Source organism: Myxocyprinus asiaticus, chromosome 19 (genome assembly GCF_019703515.2).
Source record: "Myxocyprinus asiaticus isolate MX2 ecotype Aquarium Trade chromosome 19, UBuf_Myxa_2, whole genome shotgun sequence".
Taxonomy (NCBI): Eukaryota; Metazoa; Chordata; class Actinopteri; order Cypriniformes; family Catostomidae; genus Myxocyprinus; species Myxocyprinus asiaticus.
In genome coordinates this window covers 31,606,166-31,626,702 of record NC_059362.1, presented here as the reverse complement: position 1 = coordinate 31,626,702, position 20,537 = coordinate 31,606,166, and the positions used below count along the sequence as shown (strand labels likewise).

Genomic DNA, 20,537 nt, shown 5'->3' with positions numbered 1-20,537 from the left:
CGTACCTCCATATTCAGCCTCCAGAGACAGCATTTTCTTGGTTTCGGACACAGCCTTGAAGTTGCACTCACGCGCTCGTGCAGATCCAGCTCGAGCAACAACCTCCTGACAGCTTAAATGGCCTGGATCGCCTACTTTGTTATAGATGGACTGTCATGATTTGTGAATGAAAGGAACTTTTGATCCTGATCCTGAAGTTTTTGGCTGATAGAATACATGCTTCAGAGGAAGATATTAGATGTGCGCTCGACGGGAAAAAAACGCTGGATTTTCATGAGGTTCGTGATTGACATCTTTTTAAATGAGATATCTGCATATTTGTAGATGGTATATAATAGAAGTTTTATTGATATTTGCCTTTTATCGTTAGAAAAGTTACAGGGAACTGTTGAGGAGAGGCTGATAGAATACGTGCTTTAGAGGTAAATGAGCGTTCCACAGGATGCTGGATCTGCTGAGTTGTGTGAGGTTGGTTTATTACATCTGTTTAAACGAGATATGCACATATTTGCAGATGGTATATGCAATTAGTTTGATTGATATTTGCCTTTTTTTCATTAGACAAGACATTTAAAGTTACAGGGAGCTGTTGAGGAGATAGAGGGAGAATGAAACAGGTGAGCACTTAAACAATATTTGCTCAAACACGTGTGCCGCGGCTCTAATTTGCAGACCATTTAAATGAGACACCGGTCTATTATTGTAGTAACACGATGGCACGTAACAACAAAACGAACTGTGGATGGTTGTTTACATGTCTCAGAAGCTTCACTGGCAAGCAGGTGAATTTCGACGCCCTCAAGAAAAAAATCAGCCAAACAGGAAAATGTATCGCCCGATGCCAATAATTAAAAAAGTCAGAATATTGGCCGATTTATCGGCATCTGCGATATATCAGTCGACCACTAATATAAATTTGAAAGTACATATCAATGAAAATGATTAAATCTCATTCTCCCTTGTGTTCATTTAGTTCAACTGTGGGAAACATGTATTCATTATTAGGACCCAAGCACTGAAAGTACAGAGACCATATTGTTTTTCTAAGGATTATTACGGCCCAAGCACTGAAAATACGGAGACCCTATTGTTCTTCTAAGGATTATTATTATTATTATTATTATTATTATTATTATTATTATTAGGGCAAAGTTGCAGGGGGGCTCTGTAGCACCCCCTTGAAAATAGGCATGTAAGGGGGGCTCTGTAGCCCCAAAATTGGTACATATATAGTTCTCATCAGGCTGAACAACTTTCATACTCGCAGTCATTAACTCCACCCAACAGGATGTCGGCCATTTTGGATTTTCTGAAAATCGCAGACTCTGAACTTATGAATGCTCCTCAGGGAATTCATGTGACTGGCACCAAATTTGTGCAACATCATGCCAAGATATTGTAGATGCTAATTGCGAACAAATTTGTGATATTATGAATGGTGTCACTATGGTGAAGCAATAAATTTATGGTGAAAAATAGAAAACAGGAATTGCCTTATATCTTCCGTGTGTATTGTGTGATTTTGATGAAAATTCAGCTGTATGTTTGGTAATGAGGGCTGATCACATTGAGGTGGCTATTATGGGTCTCGATCATAGTGCTACCAACTGGCAGCAGGAAGTATGGCACTTTTAACAGATTTTAAAATAGTCCTCTTATATTTACCCAAATTGCTTCAAAAGTGTTTAGAATAATGTCAAATGACAAATACATGTGTCCACCTTGCATTGTTTTTTGAAAGCCACCGTGTGGAAATGGACCCATGGTGCTTGCAGCTATATTTTTTAAATAGATTTTTATACAATGCCTTTAAAATATTGAATCTACTTGGCTACAATGGCTGTTTGGATGAAATGATGGTTCCTCTGATTTAAAAAAAACAAACACTTTTGAGCCACTTCAGAGCTAATAAATAATTATCAAGATGTATATCAAATATCATCAATAGGCTGAACAATTATATAATAAATATAATTTTTGTAGCCATATTGCCAGCTCTAAGCCCAATCAAAAGATCCAGTCCCATAATTTTGTCCCTAGGGACTATGAGCATAAGTCATAGTTATGCTTGATGTAGAAAGCACTACTACTGTATGTTACTTGTTTTGACATGGCATTATATTGAATCATAGGTTCATTTCAGACTGATCCTGAAAACAACCCTTGATTCATTTCATTTTATGTAAATGTGATGACAGTGTTAAATTTGTCATAATCAATAGTGAATTTTTAAAGAACCTGTTGAACTTTTCAGGTCTCTATACAGTATATGAATCCTCAGGTGTATAAACATTGGTATTTGGGATTGTTATAATGGGAAACAGGGCCAGCTGACCCTATTCTGGATGTCTTGACGTTAACTGGAGGAGTGTTGTGTTTTGTTTGTGTGAGGGCAGTGGCAGCAATATTTTTGGACTGAGGAGGAGGAGGGTTGTGGCTGTGTACAGCAAAGCTATCAGACCTCTCAAGCTCTAATTGGGCCCCTGTGTGTTTGTGTGTGTGTGTGTGTGTGTGTGTGTGTGTGTGTGTGTGTGTGTCAGAGATATGACATTGTCACAGTTCACTGTCTCTGAGGTGTGTCTGTGGTTATTTCAAAGTGCAAGAGACATATAGGATATAGTAGGAGAGACAGAGGTCTTAGTGTCTTAGTTTCATTAATAAGGCAGACCTGTCTTGTCCTTCAACTTTTTCTCAAGTTTGCATGCACACACACACACACTTGGATACACTTATCTCACATATGCTTGTCAGTGTATGGGTACAAATACAAAAAGAAGTCGGAGGACATGTTCCGAATGGAATACTAGCTAGCATACACTGAATACTGCTTGCTTTATGTGAAACAGGACACTATAGACATAGCTAAACATTTTAAAGATTAGTTTGCTTTGTCACATGTTTGTCACCTTTGCCAAATGTTAATATTCAGTTATTATTTTAAGAATTAAAAAAATTGATTTTGCATTTTTTTATCTAATTTTGACAGTTCAGTCAATAATTTAGAAAAAGATCTTTAAAATCATGGCTGGTATTACTTGTGGTTCATTCATCACACTGGAAATGGAAGGTCAAGTCGAGTGCATTGCACTGTGCAGTATTCCATGCAGTTTGCTCTGTTGTATACTGCACATTCTGGTAAAGGTAGCAGGTCATCCAGGTAATCCATGCATACAGAAAATCCACACACTGTGCACTGTATATTCTTCGTGCAAAGGCAAAGCAAATTAACTACACATATTTTCAAAATTTGTTCTGCGGTAGGGTGTACATGATGTACCGTTTAAGCCCATGGGTGTTCCAGTTAAGCCCACTTTTTTCAATATTTTGTTGTTATTGATTGGTAAAACATTTCCAACATGACTGGTAAGCATAATTTAACTTTTACAGCAACACAAAAATGTATTCTATATTATGCAATATACATCAGTAGGTGAACAGTAGAGTAAATGTATTTAGTGAACAGACTAAATACATTCATCAGCATGTGTTTTTTTTTTTTTTTTTTTTTTTTAAATTCTCAATGAACAGTTGACATCTAATGAAAAAAAAAATCTAATAAAGCAATAAGCCACAAGAGGTTGTGCGCTACAGTGAATTTACTATGGGTAAGGGGTGTTCGTAGGTTCTTGTGCTCTTAGTAGACTTGTGGACCTCAAGGGCTTAGGGTTTCATCTGGAACAGGGCCATTGGCATGATGCAAAGCAAAGTGCCTAAATCCTATTTACCTGTTGTAAAATCACTGTAACAGACAGACTCAAGTGACTTATTGTGTTTATAAAAATTCCGCAACAGCAATAATGAAAGACACCAAGTCCTTGCGTTCAAGTGATTTTACCTTGGTTAAGAGGTGTTCTTAGGCACGATGCAAAGCTTGAGTGGCTAATTGCTTTTGTAAAATGGTTGCAACAGAAAAATGATGAAAGACACAAATTGTTAACAAGCAATTCAATATATTTTTGAATATATTGGGTGTGGATTTACAGTCATTTTACAATGACTTCGAAAGAGGCTCATATGATTGTAATACAGGGTTGGAATTATCCATTTATAATAAACATTAATGCTTATTGAATTGACCTAACAGCAGACTAGAGAGAAAGAAAGAATAAAGAATGCAAAGAAAATTTTGGATGAAAAAATTGGAAAAAGTACAGTAAAGTGTTTCAGATTTAAAAGCAAGAAATGCCACTGATGTGGGCTTAAAGGACCATAGTGGGCTTAAATGGTACAGCAGTGATTTGTGGCTTGGAAGATATAATATTACTCACTACATGCAAGCATATATAGAGTTAAAATATATTCACTGAAGTAAAACATCACAGAAAAATATCTACTCATGTACAACCCCAATTCCAAAAAAAGTTTGGACAGTATGAAAAATGCTAATAAAAGCAAAAAGTAGTGATTTGTAAATTATATTCACCCTTTGCTAAATGGAAAACACTACAACTGCACATTATATGATGTTTTACCTTGTGAATTTCATATAAAATAATAACAAAAAATGATTTACAGTCATTTCAAATCAGATGATTGCAACACAGGGGCAATTTAAGACTAATAACAATTTGACAAGTTAAAATAACAAGGCAATATGAAACAGGAGATGTTAAACAGGTGAGGCGATCATGTCATAGTATATAATGAGCCTCCAAAAACAGCCTAGTCCTTCAAGAGCAAGGAATATTCGAGATTTGTCAATTTGCCAACAGATGCTTCAGCAAATAATCCAGCACTTTGAGAACAATGTTCCCCAAAGACAAATTGGAAGGATTTTGGGCATTTCACACTTTACAGTGCACAATATAGTTAAAAGATTCAAGGAATCTGGCCAAATCTCATGCATAAAGGGCATGACGAAAACCACTTCTGGCTCATGATCTCTGATCCCTCAGATATCACTGTCTTAAAAAACATCATTCATCTGTAATGAATATCATGAACATGGGCTTGGGATTACTTTAGTAAACCTTTGTTAGTCAACACCATTCGCCGCTGCATCCACAGATGCAAGTTAAGACTTTACTATGCAAAGCAGAAGCCCTACATCAACACTGTCCAGAAGCACTGCCAACCTCTCTGGGTTCGGTCTCATTTTAGGTGGAAAGTAGAACAGTGGAACTGTGTTTTTTGGTCCGATGAGTCCACATTTCAAATAGTTTTTGAAAAACACAGCCGTCGTGTTCTCTGGGCCAAAGAGGAAAAGGACCATCCAAGCTGTTATCAGCGACAGGTCCAAAAGCCAGTGTCTGTATGGGCCAGGGGTGTGTCAGTGCCCATGGCATGGGTAACTCGCACATCTGTGAGGGCACCATTAGTGCAGACAGATATGTACAAATTTTGGAGCAGCATATACTGCCATCCAGCACGGTCTTTTCCAGGGGCATCCTGGAATTTTCGGCAGGACAGCTTCAAACCACATACTGGCTGAATAAGCAGAGAGTGTGGGTGCTAGATTGGCCTGCCTGCAGTACACATTATGAAACCAATCCACTGATCAGGCCATGTTGTCTTGGAAGTTATTGTCAGACTGGTATTTCATATCAATATATCAAACCATTCATCTCTTAATTGCACGTAAATTGTGCATAATTACCAAATAATTGATTGGAAATAGATTAAATGTGTGTTCATTTGCAGGGTCACTTCATACTCAAGCTTTTCTTCCACTTCTTGTGATGTTGCTAGGGAAAGCTTGCACAAAGGCAGTCTTAATCTGAATTTTGGCTCATCTGATTGACTTGCAATAAAAATAACACTCAAGTGACAAATAGACTTATTTATAAATATAAAAAAGCATGAGGATTTCTTTTGATTTTATTTCACAAAGTTGAAAATGGATTTAAAGGGTACATGGGCTTAATGGATGCACTTACCCTAACTCTTTACAATAAGGTACCATTTTTTAAAACATTAGTTAATGCGTTAAGTATCATAAACTAACAATGAACAATATTTTTAAACAGCATTTATTAATCATGGTAAATGTTGGTTGATTCATAGTTCACATCGCATTAACTAATGTTAAGATATACAACTTTTAATTTAAAAAATGTATTAGTAAATTTTGAAATTATGATTAGCAAATTCTGTAAAATATTTTTAATTGTTATTCATGTTAAAAACATTTATTTAACTAAGGTTAATAAATGGAACCTTGCTGTAAATGATTCATTGAAAACAGAGTGAATCCACACTAAAGCCAAGAACTTTGAAGCCATCTTTCTGGCAAAGTTACTGTGCTTTGACTTTCTAGAGCAGTACTATATGCTGCAGAAATAGTAATATTATATTCCTATTAGTGTCTTCCTCTGTAAAGCCATTTCCTGAACTCTTAGATCTTAGTTGTTTAGCAAAAGCACATTAATGCTAAATAACTCAGTTTCTCAGTTTGTCAGCCCTTTTGCTCTCTACTTTTTGAGAGGATATATTATGCAAGCAACATAATCCCTCATAATCATAGTTGCCGGAGTTTGTTAATGTAGCTGTGCATAAGCATATTTTTATATGTGCGTGTATTTACGTTTCTGCGTGTGAATATATGTGTTTGTGTGTGGGTGTATTAGTGTTTGTGTGTACATCTGACCCCTCCCCTCTGGATGCTCCTGTAATGATGTTGCACTCTGTTCATTGAATAGTTAGGTCTGCCGAGGCTCGTCCCTACTGTCTGCCGGAGACCGAGATAGAGCCACCATAATTTTACTAAACAAGAGGAGACTGAGCTTAATTAGAAAATAATGAGAACTCTTTTTCAGCCTTCTTTGTGCTTCCACTTGCTCTGTGTTCTCTCGATACATCAGCCTCATGCTGTGCATTCTCTCTCTCTTTCTCAATTCAATTCTGTTCTGTTCAGAATGCTTTATTGGCATGACTGTTTTCCACATAATATTGCCATAGCATTCAGTCAATACAAGAACTGAACAATAAAAAGCTATAAATAGTAACAAAGTTATTGATGCACAACACAAGAATTATGGCAAGAACAAAGTGAGAAGTTATAGGCTATATTGTAGCTTTTATAAAGCTTACAAACAACTAACAAATAGGATGATTTGGATGTATCCCTCAGTGGGATGGGTGTTGATCAGTTTGGTTTGGTCACTGTGCTTGAGGCGACGGCACTCCAAAACCGTGTTTTAACCAGGACGTTTCCAGAGACAAGCAATTTTTCTGTCACACTGAATGTGAAACAGCAGGAAGATGTGACACAGCCTATCAGAACATATTTGATATTTAATGTACAGTTATGGGAAGCAGGAGCATTTTGGACCAGTTAGATTTCACAATGGGCAGAGCTACCAAGCGTGACGTCGCAGAAATAAATTGTTATCAGTAAAATGTCCTGTTGCGTACAGGCTTACAAGCGTTGAGACTGGTTAGAACAAATCCCAATTTACTTGGAAGAAGCTTTTATCGCTTGTTGCTTTATCACGTTGTGTTTGGTTAGGACATGCAGTAATATGAATTCTGCTGCACTGGTTAAATAACTACCCTCACCCCTCACCTAAATATTAAATATTGCAACTGTTCTTTTCAGATAATTGAGAAAAATGAGAGATACGGGTGAATCTATGACCATAATATATCCATTTCTACAAATGAGTCAAAGACAGTCTTTCTTTAAGTGTGCTTTCACACTTGTTTGATTGGACTGAACCTAAGTTTGTTTCTTTGCCCCTCCCCCTGCCCCCGCTGCTATCTGTTCACATCATATTATTTGGGTCAGACCCGTGGTCTGATTGCGTCATCAACAAGAGTACAAGCAGCAACTGTTTAGCAATGTAACTAAGTAACAACTAAAGAAGACATCAGCTTTGTATGTTATTAAAGTATTCATCTCTTTGGATTTACCACCAAAATTTTACATGCACAGAATGACACTTGTGTTTGTCTGCCATTGAATGCATTGAATGTGCAATGATGTGATGAATGTTAGCGTTTGTCTGCCGCAAGCCCGCTGATGCGTTGCAAGAGATATGAAGAATGTGAGCTGCTCTCTGATGCAGATTTATTTAGAGAAAATGAGGTATGAGAAATACATTATAGCTACCATAATAATTGTGATCGGGGCCTGCAAAGACGCTAATTATACGTCATCACAAGCGGTTCACTTCAGCGATTTGGAAATATTGCGTTCATATCGCAGTGAAACGGACCAGAACTCACATGAAATATACCCCAGATCACCTTTTCAAACAGACTTTGTGTGAGGTTTGCGAGTGCGCACCCGAGATCGGGAATCAGCGTTCACATCATCCAAACGAACCAAATTTTGACATCATTCAAACCCGGGTTCTAGTGTGAAAGCACCCTATTACACTTGGCCTATCATGGTTCTGGTGAAGGGCATAGATCTTGTTTCAACCTGGGGTAGGACAACATACAGGATTTTTTTTTTTTTTTAAACTACTGATGGTAGTCTGTGTTTTGGTGCTGGCCCAAAGTTGAATCCTTGGACATTTAGGTGTGACTCCCTATCAGGAAATATCGCACTGACTTGTGTTCCCCATGCATGTATTTCAGCACAACTGGCTGCTTCTTCTCTCTCTCTCTCTCACTTTCTCTCTCTCTCATGAATTGTCATTCTCACTCACAGGCGATCCATTCTGTGGCCTGGCATCATGAGGGGAAGCAGTTTATTTGTAGTCACTCAGACGGCACACTGACAGTTTGGAATATAAAGTCCCCAGCCAAGCCTGCACAGACAATCACACCACACGGTTAGTGTTCTTTCTTTGTCTCTCTCGCGCTCTCTCTCTCTCTCTACACACACACACACACACACACACACACACACACACACACACACACACACACACACACTCATTTTCTTCAAATCCATTTTCTTCAGGATAAGGATTATAAAATTAATTGCTCTTACCTCTGTTTTACAAGGTTGTATCACACCTCTCTCAAAGACTTGCAATTCAGGATTGTAATTAGATTTTTTCCCTCCCTTCACAAAGCAGCTTATAACAATCACCTCACCTCCATTATTTCCATTTCAAGTAAAGCGTTAATTTTCATTCTCATTTTGTTTCTCCATGGAGACTGCCTGTGTTGTAGTTTTTAGTGTGTGAGGTGAGCTTATTGAGAGGCTGGTGAACCTCGTGCTCTTCCCTTTGGTGCACATCCATGTCTGCTCTATTGAAGATACTTCACTGCAGTCCTCTCTTAATACAACAGCCCCCTCAGCCTCACCCATGCTTCCATAAGAGGAACACATCAGAAAGACAGAATTATAAGCTTAAAAATAATAGGAAAAATCCATAAATGTTGTCAAAAGGCTTTTGAGGTGATTCAGGGTTGGCATTTAACAGCTGCTTTGGAGTGTCACTATTTGGGAGGAGAGAATATTACGTACTTAATAATGTTTCTTAGTGAACACTTTCTTTTGTTAAAAAAAAAAATAGACGAGAGGTGACTGATAAGAATCTAGAGGCTTCTATATAATAAGTTTATATGACACTGAATATTGAAAACATCTGTCAGCAATTAGTCACTAACTAGCTGAAAAATGTTTTGCTATTAACCATGAATTGCTCGTTAATGATCTCATCTCTTATGTTTATTTTGCATAATGTCAAATTACTCAGGGTTATTATAATTTTATAGGTGTCTTTAAAGGCACCATGAAATCGCTTGACGATAAAGAAAATAGCTAATACCATTAGTTTCATCACAGCCATGAAACATGATTTGCATCTTTCTAGTCGTTTGCGAGTGGTATTAGGGGGAGGAACATTCTCATTCTATAGAGCATTTGATTGGACAAAAATCTGTGTAGTCCAAGATGAGTCATCAATATTTTGTTCAGTTTTCCCAGAATAGAATGACTGTACATTTTAAATGCATAAATCAGCTAAAGGTTAATTTTGACAACTTTTGGCAGTACATAGCATATAGATGGCTTCAAAGCTAATAGACATAGACTAAGAGCCACAAAACTCAAATTTTGCTTCACTCAATCTATTGAGTTATGTTTGTAAGGTTTTTCTCCTTTAATCAGTCTGGTTCTGACTGGTGTACCTTACACAATTTTCCTGTGACACTTCCTCTGTGTGTTTGTGGGAGAGAGGCTCTGTCACAAATGTCACCCTTAGAACTTGTGGTCTTTATCCAAGTCCTCACTTTGTCGATGTTCAGCACAGTAATGCTGTTAGGTAGTAGTTTACTGTGAAGTCTTCACCTGTGCGGGCCTCAGAGGTCAGGGTTTTTGTGAGTATACATCTAAATCATAAAATGACAAATGGGACATTCTACAGTCTTGTGGACTTAACAAGCCATGACTGCAAGTCTACATCAAGTGCAACAGTTGGGACAGGGCCAGAGAAGGAGCTGAAGGAACTTTCTGAATGAGTCTGATTATGTTTCAGGAAAACAGCCTAAAGATGGAAAAAAGCCAGAGCCTTGCAAACCCATTCTTAAAGTAGAATACAAGACCACAAGAACAGGGTAAGCACACACCTGTAGCTATTTATTTGTTCTTGACCTGCTGAAAAGAGCAGCATGAATTTCCTGAATATAGGACCAGACCATTTAGTGCTGGTCAAGCTGGTAGACTAGCAAAGCCATGCTGTTCATGAGTTCACAGCAACTATAATGGTAGTGAGGCTGATCAGGGCTGACAAGTCTTCACTGCAAAATGTCTTAATCTCTGTTTTTGTTATGCTTTCCAGTAAAAATATCCAAACATCCTTAAAATAAGATAAATTTACTTGAGAAGCAAAATGGTATAAGAGTTTTAAACTTTCATTCAGAGAATTCTATCTTGATGTTTTCCTTTTCCCACTGAGAAATAGTTCTTGTTTTAAAGGAATAGTTCACCCATAAATGATAATTCTCTCATCATTTACTCACCATTGCCATCTCATTATCGGATGACTTTCTGTCTTCTGCGGAACAGAAACAAAGATATATTCGTAGATGTATTTTTATACATCCATACAATGCAAGTCAGTGGGGTCCAAAATTTTCAAGCTCCAAAAAGGTTATAATCAGAGCGATATAATCTTTTTTTTTTTTTTTTTTGACAAAGTAACCAAAATGTAACACATTTTTCACTATAAATCTGCAGTTCCCTATCTGTCACTCACTCGATGTTGTGTCGATGTAGTGACACTAGGGGTCACTCTTGGGAGCCCGAGACACCTCTGGTCTTTGATAAAAGGCCAATGAAAATTGGTGAGTGGTATTTGCATGCCACTCCCCCAGACATATGGGTATAAAAGGAGCTGGTATGCAACCACTCATTCAGATTTTCTCTTTGGAGCCGAACGGTCATGCTCACTGGGCTGAATTCCCACGACTGTTCATTCACCTCTGCTTCTCCCTCCTCTGCACTGGTGCACTGCAGAGAATGCCTCTGGGCGCTTCGGCAGAAATAAGAGTATATTTCTCTAAAAGAGTGTATTTCTCTAAAAGAGCGGCACACACGGAACGTCTTTTTAAAGATGCGTGTTTTTAAAGATGCCTTTCCTTTGTGTGTTATTCCTGGTTGCGCTCGTTACCTCTCGCCTTAGATCACTGTCTTTCAAGTCTGGGCACTGCTCACGCGGAGACAGCATTCGTGGATGGGTCATGTACTCATTGCGAGAACATGTCCATGGCAATGATGCGGTCGCGGCTTACCTTCATAAGAAAGCAAGCCACCCCAGAGGCTCCCCGCCTCGGTCCTTCTACCCACAGGTATGAGACCAGCACGGCTAGCACTGGGGGCGATTTAGGGACCCCAATGGGACCGCCTCTGCCGGGTATCCCCCCGCGGACCTCCCATTCCCCAGCACACTCGTCTGCCCTGATCGGGCTTACGGATGAGTCCGCCAGCTCGTCTCACGGCGAGTTCTACCTCTTATTCGGAGCTACGAGCCCATTCTACCAGAGGTGTAGCGCCCTCCTTGGCCCTGGCCATTTGCAACACCCAACACCTTTGCAAGGTTCTACAACCTCCGGGTGGAACCGGTTTCATCCCAGGTAGTGGCACGCAATACAAGCGGATAAGCCCATGTATCGCTTGCACATAGCGCCTTTCACCTCCTCTGAGCTGAAGACGTGCGCCATTAATTCCCAGTAGTGTTCACAAACTATGTTCCTCGGTTTACTTCCTCCGAGCCCTGTGGCAGTCGAGTTTTCGGAGAGACTCGCTGCCGGCCCAGTACACGTGCTAACTAAGAGCCCTGTTCTGGGGTAGGTGCTCCGCATGTAAGGTAACCCCATGCAATGTATATCTTCCGCTGATTCGTTTCCCTGTTGGCAAACTGCGTCTTCCTTGGGTAGAGCCCCCTCTGCCACAGTCTCCATGTTTGTAGTAACTCCTCCCCCGTTGGGTAGGATCTACCATGAGACTCTCCACATGGTTGGAAAGACCTACTTAAATATCCCCCCCTCTATTTGGGCGAGGTGTGGTCTCCGGTGTCCTCCCTTTGGGAGGGACACCCCCCGACTAGACCTGGCGGCCCAGTCGGATAATCCCGCTTGTTTTATTAGGGAGTGGAAAATAAGAAGGGGAAAAGAGGCCACGACTGGGTTAGCCTGTCTCTATCTTTTGGGTAGTCTACTTGTCCCCAAAGGGCCATTTGACACTCATAACTATGTTGGGGGAGGTTACGTGTCGGCCTGCTGCGCTGGCTATGAGGCACACAGTTGTCTGCCCATCACACATCGCCAGTTCACGTAACACAGTTCAGCCAGTTGCGGCGTTTTGTATAGGGACTGCTAGTGTCACTACATCGACACAGTGTCGAGTGAGTGACAGATAAGGAACATCTTGGTTACTTGCATAACCTCCGTTCCCTGATGGAGGGAATGAGACGTTGTGTCCCTCCTGCCACAACGCTGAACTACCCACTGAAATGGCCGGACCTTGTCTCGGCTCCTCAGCATAAAACCTGAATGAGTGGTTGCATACCAGCTCCTTTTATACCCATATGTCCGGGGGAGTGGCATGCAAATACCACTCGCCAATTTTCATTGGCCTTTTATCAAAGACCAAAGGTGTCTCGGGCTCCCAAGAGTGACCCCTAGTGTCACTACATCGACACAACTCTCGTTCCCTCCATGAGGGACCCCATTGATTTGTATTTTATGGGTATGAACACATCATACATCTATGAAAATATCTTTGTTCCTGAGAAGAAAGAAAGTCATACAAGTTTTAGATTGCATAATGGTGTGTAAATGATGAGAGAATTATAATTTTTGGGTGAACTATTCCTTAAGTATAAACCTCACTAAATTTAGTTAGATTTGTGTTTAAAATAATAATAATAAAAATAAAAAAAACAATGTCTCATTGGAGTAAGAACATTTTCAAGATGCATTCTGTGAAAATCTTATTATCTTACACAGTTTTGCTTCTCGGGTCATTTTTTTCCTTGTTTTAACACAAAAATACTGATTAAGAAGATTTTTAGCAGTGTTGCTGATTAAGCAAGTTAATGAACCTACCAGCAAACCAGCATTCTATATTTTGGGGACCAGCATTACAAAACACAACATATGCTGGTCTTTTCAGTGGGGCTTTATAATACAATAATACAGTTTCAGCACCACTAACTTTAGTATGTTTTTAAATGTATGCATGTGTGCCTACTGTATATGTTTGTGTCCTAAAAGGGATCCGTTTATGATCTTCTCCGGTGGTTTGTCGTATGACACCGTTGGTCGACGGCCATGTTTGACAGTAATGCATGGGAAGAGCACAGCAGTATTGGAGATGGACTATCCCATTGTAGACTTCCTCACTCTGTGTGAAACGCCATATTCTAATGGTACGTAGATCAGCTTACTCAGTAAGAACACCTGCTTTGTATAGCACTATTGCAATAAACACTCTGTCTCCTCTTTCTCAGTCAAAATCAATCATGAGTATCTTTCTCTCTAATTTTTTTTTGCTGACATTTGAACCTTTTTGTTAGGTTGTTCTGTTCTTTTATGTTCATTGTAGATGAGCTTGAGCTCTCCCAGTGGAACCGCTGCCTAGTAATTACATTTTTCATCTCTTTTTTTAAAGCTCCCTCTATTCACAGGATCCAGGTCTCTGACTGCATTCGTTTATTATTGCCGTCCCCATTTTAATAATTAATCGCTTTGGTGGCTATTTATGAATTATAAGCGATTTTCTTTTTTTCCAAGGGTAGCCAGAGCAAAGTCTGATATGTCTTCAGTTTGCTGTCCACCTACAGAATGCCACAGTTGAGTTAGCATGCCTGTGTGAAGAGCAGAACATATTTTTTAATGCATTTTACATGTATTTAATCATCATCTAGCTTTTTTCCGTTGTGATTCACCTTACTTGGTTTTACACAAATAAACTAAGATCGTCATGCTTCTGCATCAACATTCTTGCCAAAATACAGCATCCCTGTTAAATTATCTGTGAAAAAAAGGCATAAGCAATTTATTTTGTGTTTTCATTAAGCCAAAGCTGTGATGAACGCAGGAGGAAGGATAGCAGTGTTTGCAGTGTTGTTTACGTAACAGTGCCTGGCTCTGTTCGTTTATTAAGCTATATCTGAAGTGGGGCGTCTTTGGTTCTGACTCATTATTGAGACATTCAGGAGGTTCAGACTTGAACAGTGTTGTTTTCTGCTGTGACGTCACTGGTCTAAACTTCTACAGCTGAGCAGAGATCAGACCACGTACTAAAATACAGTGGCCGCAAAAACTTAAGCCTCACTTAAAAATGTAGGATTGTCTTAGCATTACACAGCAAAATATGAAAGCAAGGAACATTTGATATGTAGATTTGTAAGCAAATAACATCTTTAGGTTTTAATATTATAAAACAGTAAACACATTCAAAATTAAGACTAAACATATCCATAGTTAATGTGATGAACTACACCTGTGGTTACTCAGTTTGGACACCTGTGTTAACTTGAGGGGATCTGACTTTACAGAACAATCCACTAAAAATAGACCTTGAAACTAGTTGGTTAAAAAAAAAAAAAAAAAGCTCTGAAAAGTAAAGTTTTTGTTTTGTTATCTAATGCATTTTGTTATCTAATGCAATAAAAAATGTATACATTTTGGATGTGACTAAAGTGTCCAAATACTTTCTGGGTTCACTGTATGATACATATTGTTGGTAACTTTTGTTGGTATTTGTTGGATAAAAGCACCTGCTAAATCAATGAATGTAAATGCAAGTCTGTTACAGGTTGGTTGTAAATGAAAGTTTAATATGAAGATATATATATATATATATATATATATATATATATATATATATATATATATATATATATTTTTTTTTTTTCCAAATCATGTCTTATGAAATAATATTGTAATCTGAGAATTTTAAATTATAACATCTCTGTTATGATTCTTCTCATCATGTTTCTCTTTCTCTGCAGATTTTCAGGAACCGTACGCTGTAGTGGTCCTTCTCGAAAAGGATTTAGTTGTTATCGACCTTGCACAAAATGGGTGTGTATTAGCCAATCACAGCACTCGCTATTCTCGTCACAGTGGGTTATTTGTGACTTACCTGTGTGACACTATCACACCTTTCTCTGTATGCCACTACAGTGTCAGGCTGATGGTTTTGACCTGTAATGTTTCCATAGTTACCCTATCTTTGAAAATCCATATCCCATGACGATTCATGAGTCTCCCGTGACGTGTTGTGAATATTTAGCCGATTGTCCTGTGGACCTTATACCTGCACTTTACTCTGTGGGGTCTCGCCAGAAACGACAGGGCTACAGCAAAAAGGTGAAACCAATGCATGCAAACACACATTCATACCACACACACACGCATGTTGGTGCGGCTATCCTTATGAGAACTCTCCATAGACATAATGATTTTTTACTGTATAAACTATAGGTTCTATCCCCTGACCCAAACCCTACCCCTAAACCTAACCCTCGCAAAAAACTTTCTGCGTTTTTACATTTTCTAAAAAACATCGTCTAGTATGTTTTTTAAGCGATTTGAATTATGGGGACACTAGAAATGCCCTCATAAACCACATTTATAGCATAATACCCTTGTAATTACCAGTTTGTAACCTAAAAAAATTTCCTCAAACCACCCAAACCCACCCACACACACACACACACACACACACACACACGGAAAGCTACTAAACTGATAGATAATGATTAAATATTGTATGAAAGCTGTTTTCTTTGCATATTTAATGTAGAGATAGACCGATAGTCGGTTTCACCTGTATTTTTATTACCATTATGAACTTTTTTTTTTTACTTAATCGTTAGGACTGGGTAAAAATATAGATTTTTTTCAATGCATGGCAATCTTCTTTTGAAAGATCTCGAGATTGATTCTTAAATCCCAAGATCTATCTTTTACACTATGCGCAACCTTCTTCAGTGTGAGTAAATCATTCGCATATGCGACTAAATTTCACGCTATGGGACTAAACATTTCTGTGATTAGCCACTGGCTGGTAAATGTTCCGATTTCACTCACCAGTATTTTATTAGTATAGCGGTGAAAAAGTTCAGCACAGAGATCATTTTACTGTGTGTTGAGGATAAAAGTTTGGTTTGACTTGTTCTTTATGTGCAAAGAAGTAGTCCACACAATCCATTTTTCATTGAATAATGTCTCTTTTAATATTAAAATGTGATGAAAAACTACTGAAAATATAATTTGTAAAATGTATATTTTGGAATTGTACCTAGAAGGGTTACCTAGAAGTTTAGAAGGTCCTTTTATAATTAACAGCATTAGCTGGGAGAGGATTTCTTTCATATGGAAGCAAAATGGACATTGTAACAGAAATATGCCCTTATGAATCGATTTTGAATCGAATAGAAATTGGAATCGAATCGAGAGCTTGTGAATCAAATGGGAACCTGTATCAATATCCAGCCCTATTAATCGTTATTGGTTCTTCAATATCAGGTCTACTGAGAAGTGCTTAAATTTGGTGGGTCTCTAAAGAATAGCTCCCAACAACACTTTTGCAATTATTACAACTTTTTATGCAACAGCCATTCATTTTCAAGAGAAAATGGCATAGTATTTTAAGCTAAACAGTTATATAGATCCCAAAACATAGATAGATTTTCAACCATTTAGATCGCAAAATGACTTTTCTTTCAAATAATGGCATGAATAAGAGTAATACTTTACAAATATTCATATTGCGTTGTATGTTTTATTGTTGGAGTCTAATGTTTACTTATTTAATTATTATTGTGTCAGAGCAAAGATAAAACAATTTAAAATCAGTTATACATGCTGATTAAAGAACACTTACACATAAAAGTAATCGGTATCAATCTCCACAAAATCTAATGTACTGTTACATATACAGACTCATGTACACTCACATACTCTACCTTGGTTTTTAAGGGACTTATATTGTGGCCCCTGGTGAATAGCCCTGTTGCCCCTTGCCTGTATGACTTCAGGTTCCTGTTGTGCAGTACATTATGTCTACAGACTCTGTGGGTCATTGACACAGACAGGGGTATTTATGGGTATGAAAGAAAACATGACCTCTTAACCAAGACTGGAATTTGGTGTGTAAGTTGGGTCTGTCTCCCACAGGGAAGCAGGTAATCAGGCAGCCCACCTAGTTTTACAGCAGTACTGAGATTCATCTGAATATACTGCATTATCTTCCACACCTCATGAGGAAATGCTTTTCTAAAGAGCACCACATTGCAAAAAATGTTTTGTGGCTGCCAGCACAATCGTTACATTATAAGAGACCATTTTGCTTATAAAACGTACAAATTGTCTGCTTTTTATTAAGTTTTTTAGGAATGTTACTTGCTTTAGGGCATTAACTACGGTACTGAATTTCTTTGATTCTCATATAATGGGACATTTAGATTGATGTGTTTAGTTTTTGTGGTTGTTTTTTTAAGTGCTTTTGTGTGGTTCTGTTGTTTATCAAAGGAATGGCCTATCAGTGGTGGAAACTGGGGCCTGGGCACACAAAGCTACCCTGAAATAATAATAACTGGGTAAGAACAGTGTGTACATGTTTGTGTTTGTGTTTGTGTTTGTGTTTGTGTGTGTGTGTGTGTGTGTGTGTGTGTGTGTGTGTGTGTGTGTGTTTTGTCTTACTCTGGCTCTGTTCACTCTTTCCTATCACAGTTCATGGCTCTGCTGAAATTGCAGAAACAGAAAAAAAGACTTAAATGGAGAACAAGAAGGCATGATATGGGGAGAGAGGGAAAAGGGTAGGGTAATAAGTGGAAAGATTCCACTTGAAGCAGAAGTGTGTAATTTTTTCATTGTTAAAATGCTTTCCCCTATCCCTGCTTAATATGCTGAGACAACTGTAAGTAAGCTGTCTGTAGATTTTCCAGAGAAATTGTAGAATTAAGGCCCCGGCATACTCGCATACTTCACTCTTCACTCAGAGCCAAAAAGAAGTTCAAATTAACTGAGCAAAGGCATATTATTTGCGAACATTCAGACATGTTATTGACGTGTCAGCCAGAGTATGTGAGCAGATCAGAGTGGAAGTGGAGTGGCATGATTTTGCTTGGAGCAAGGTGCAGGTTTTTTTAATTTTCTTTTTATTTGGAGCGTCATTGTTTGCTCTCGCTCCATGAGTGTTCCAGTAACGCTCCATCACGTTAACTACCAATAATGCGGCAAGAATTCACCAAGTGTTAAGCACAGTGTTAGCAATATTGGCATGAAAGAAAGATGGGATTTCTGAAATATTATCAGAAAGAATGTGATAAAAAATACAAATGTGTTTCAAAAAGTAATGACGTTGAAAGACAATGCGAGTGGGGAGGTGATTACCATAACCAGAGGTTTGCTGTGGATTCTTAAAAGCATGTGTCCAGAAAACACAATAAAGTGTTCATTCACACGTGGGAAGAAAATCAGAAAGTCAGTCATACATATCTCTCTCGTATTCAATATTTTGAATACTCCTATCATCATTCTAATCTAATGTGGGTAACACTTTATTTTACATGGTCCTTGTTATCAGGTCTTTTTTTTTTTTTCAAGTCAAAAGTCATTACAAGCAACTAACCCTAAACCTAACCCTAACCCTATAGAAAGTACATGTTGCTAATTAATATTACTAAGTACTTACGTGTGTAATTACACTGTAATAAGGACACTGTAAAATACAGTGTAACCCTTATGTGTTGCCATCACAACTGTATTATGTCCTGCATTAAATAGAATTTACATTTTATTACATTAAACACCAATTAAACTTATCAATTTGTTAATATTGTTCAAGTTTGTGTAAAGAAAGGGCAATAATACATAGGCCTATATCTATCTATCTATCTATCTATCTATCTATCTATCTATACATATACATATATATATATATATACATATATATATATATATATATATATATATATATATATATATATATATATATATATACACACACACACACACACACACACTTTATTAGGAACACCTGTACACCTATTTATTCATGATATTATCTAATCAGCCAATCATGTGGCAGCAGTGCACTGCATACAGTCAGGCAGATTGTGTTCACATCAACCATCAGAATGGGGAAAAAATGTGATCTCAGTGATTTTGACTGTGGCATGATTGTTGGTGACTGATGGGCTGGTTTGAGTATTTCTGTAACTGCTGATCTCCTGGGATTTTCATGCACAACAGTCTCTAGAGTTTACTCAAAATGGCGCCAGAAACAAAAACAAAAAAAAATCCAGTGAGTGGCAGTTCTGCGGATGGAAATGCCTTTTTGATGAGAGAGGTCAGTGGAGAATGGCCAGACTGGTTCGAGCTGATAGAAAGGCTATGGTAACTCAGATAACCACTCTGTACAATTGTAGTGAGCAGAATAGCACCTCAGAATGCACAGCACGTTGAACCTTGAGACAGATGGGCTACAACAGCAGAAGACCACGTTTGGCACTTTATTAGGACCATAGTGTTCCTAATACATTTTTTAGTGGGTGTAGATTCGTTTGGTAATATTTTTCTTGTTTAGTCATTTATTTGCTTTGCCAATTCCAGAGAACATGCTGACATCAAACTAAAGCTAAAAAATCATTTAATATAGACTTGGGATAATATTAGTGTTTCAATAATGCACATTGAAGCTTTTATCCTAGAATTGTGAATTTATTTTTCATCTAATAATATTTGTGATATTTAAAAGCATTCTGAAATAACTTTACAATGGAATGATAGTTAGGCTCAAATTTTGCCATGGAGAGAATGCAGAGCGGGATTTATTTTATCAGTGAGCACAGAGCAAATGGGGAGTGGGAAATGGAAAACCTGGAGTGGAGCTGGAGTGGAGTGATTATAGAATGCTTTGAGTGCGGAGGGGAAATTGTTGCCGTTTCACTCTACTCACATACTCTGGTGTCAGCATATTTGATTTGAGCTCTGTATACATTAGTTGATCAATGATTTGATTTGAAAGTAAATAGTGACTTAAATTTCGGTCTGTTCATCATACAAAGTGATCATATGCCTTTTCAAGACTTATAATACTGTGCAATTTTAAGACACTTTCCACTGCTATTGTATGGAAAACAGCAGTTGTGTCTTTTCTGTGTTCAGAAAAAAAGCTCTAA

At 38.1% G+C, this 20,537-nt stretch overlaps 1 protein-coding gene across 3 annotated transcripts in view; it reads left to right on the top strand.

Moving 5' to 3' along the window:
* LOC127456707 (syntaxin-binding protein 5-like) overlaps positions 1-20,537 on the top strand; it is a 133,368-nt gene that overhangs the window by 83,494 nt on the left and 29,337 nt on the right. For all 3 annotated transcript variants that reach the window (XM_051725214.1, XM_051725213.1, XM_051725215.1), the window contains exons 8-13: positions 8,597-8,720; positions 10,377-10,455; positions 13,615-13,769; positions 15,357-15,429; positions 15,570-15,717; positions 17,884-17,951. In XM_051725214.1, the coding sequence (XP_051581174.1) occupies positions 8,597-8,720; positions 10,377-10,455; positions 13,615-13,769; positions 15,357-15,429; positions 15,570-15,717; positions 17,884-17,951 (647 nt within the window). The remainder of the gene's footprint in view (positions 1-8,596; positions 8,721-10,376; positions 10,456-13,614; positions 13,770-15,356; positions 15,430-15,569; positions 15,718-17,883; positions 17,952-20,537) is intronic.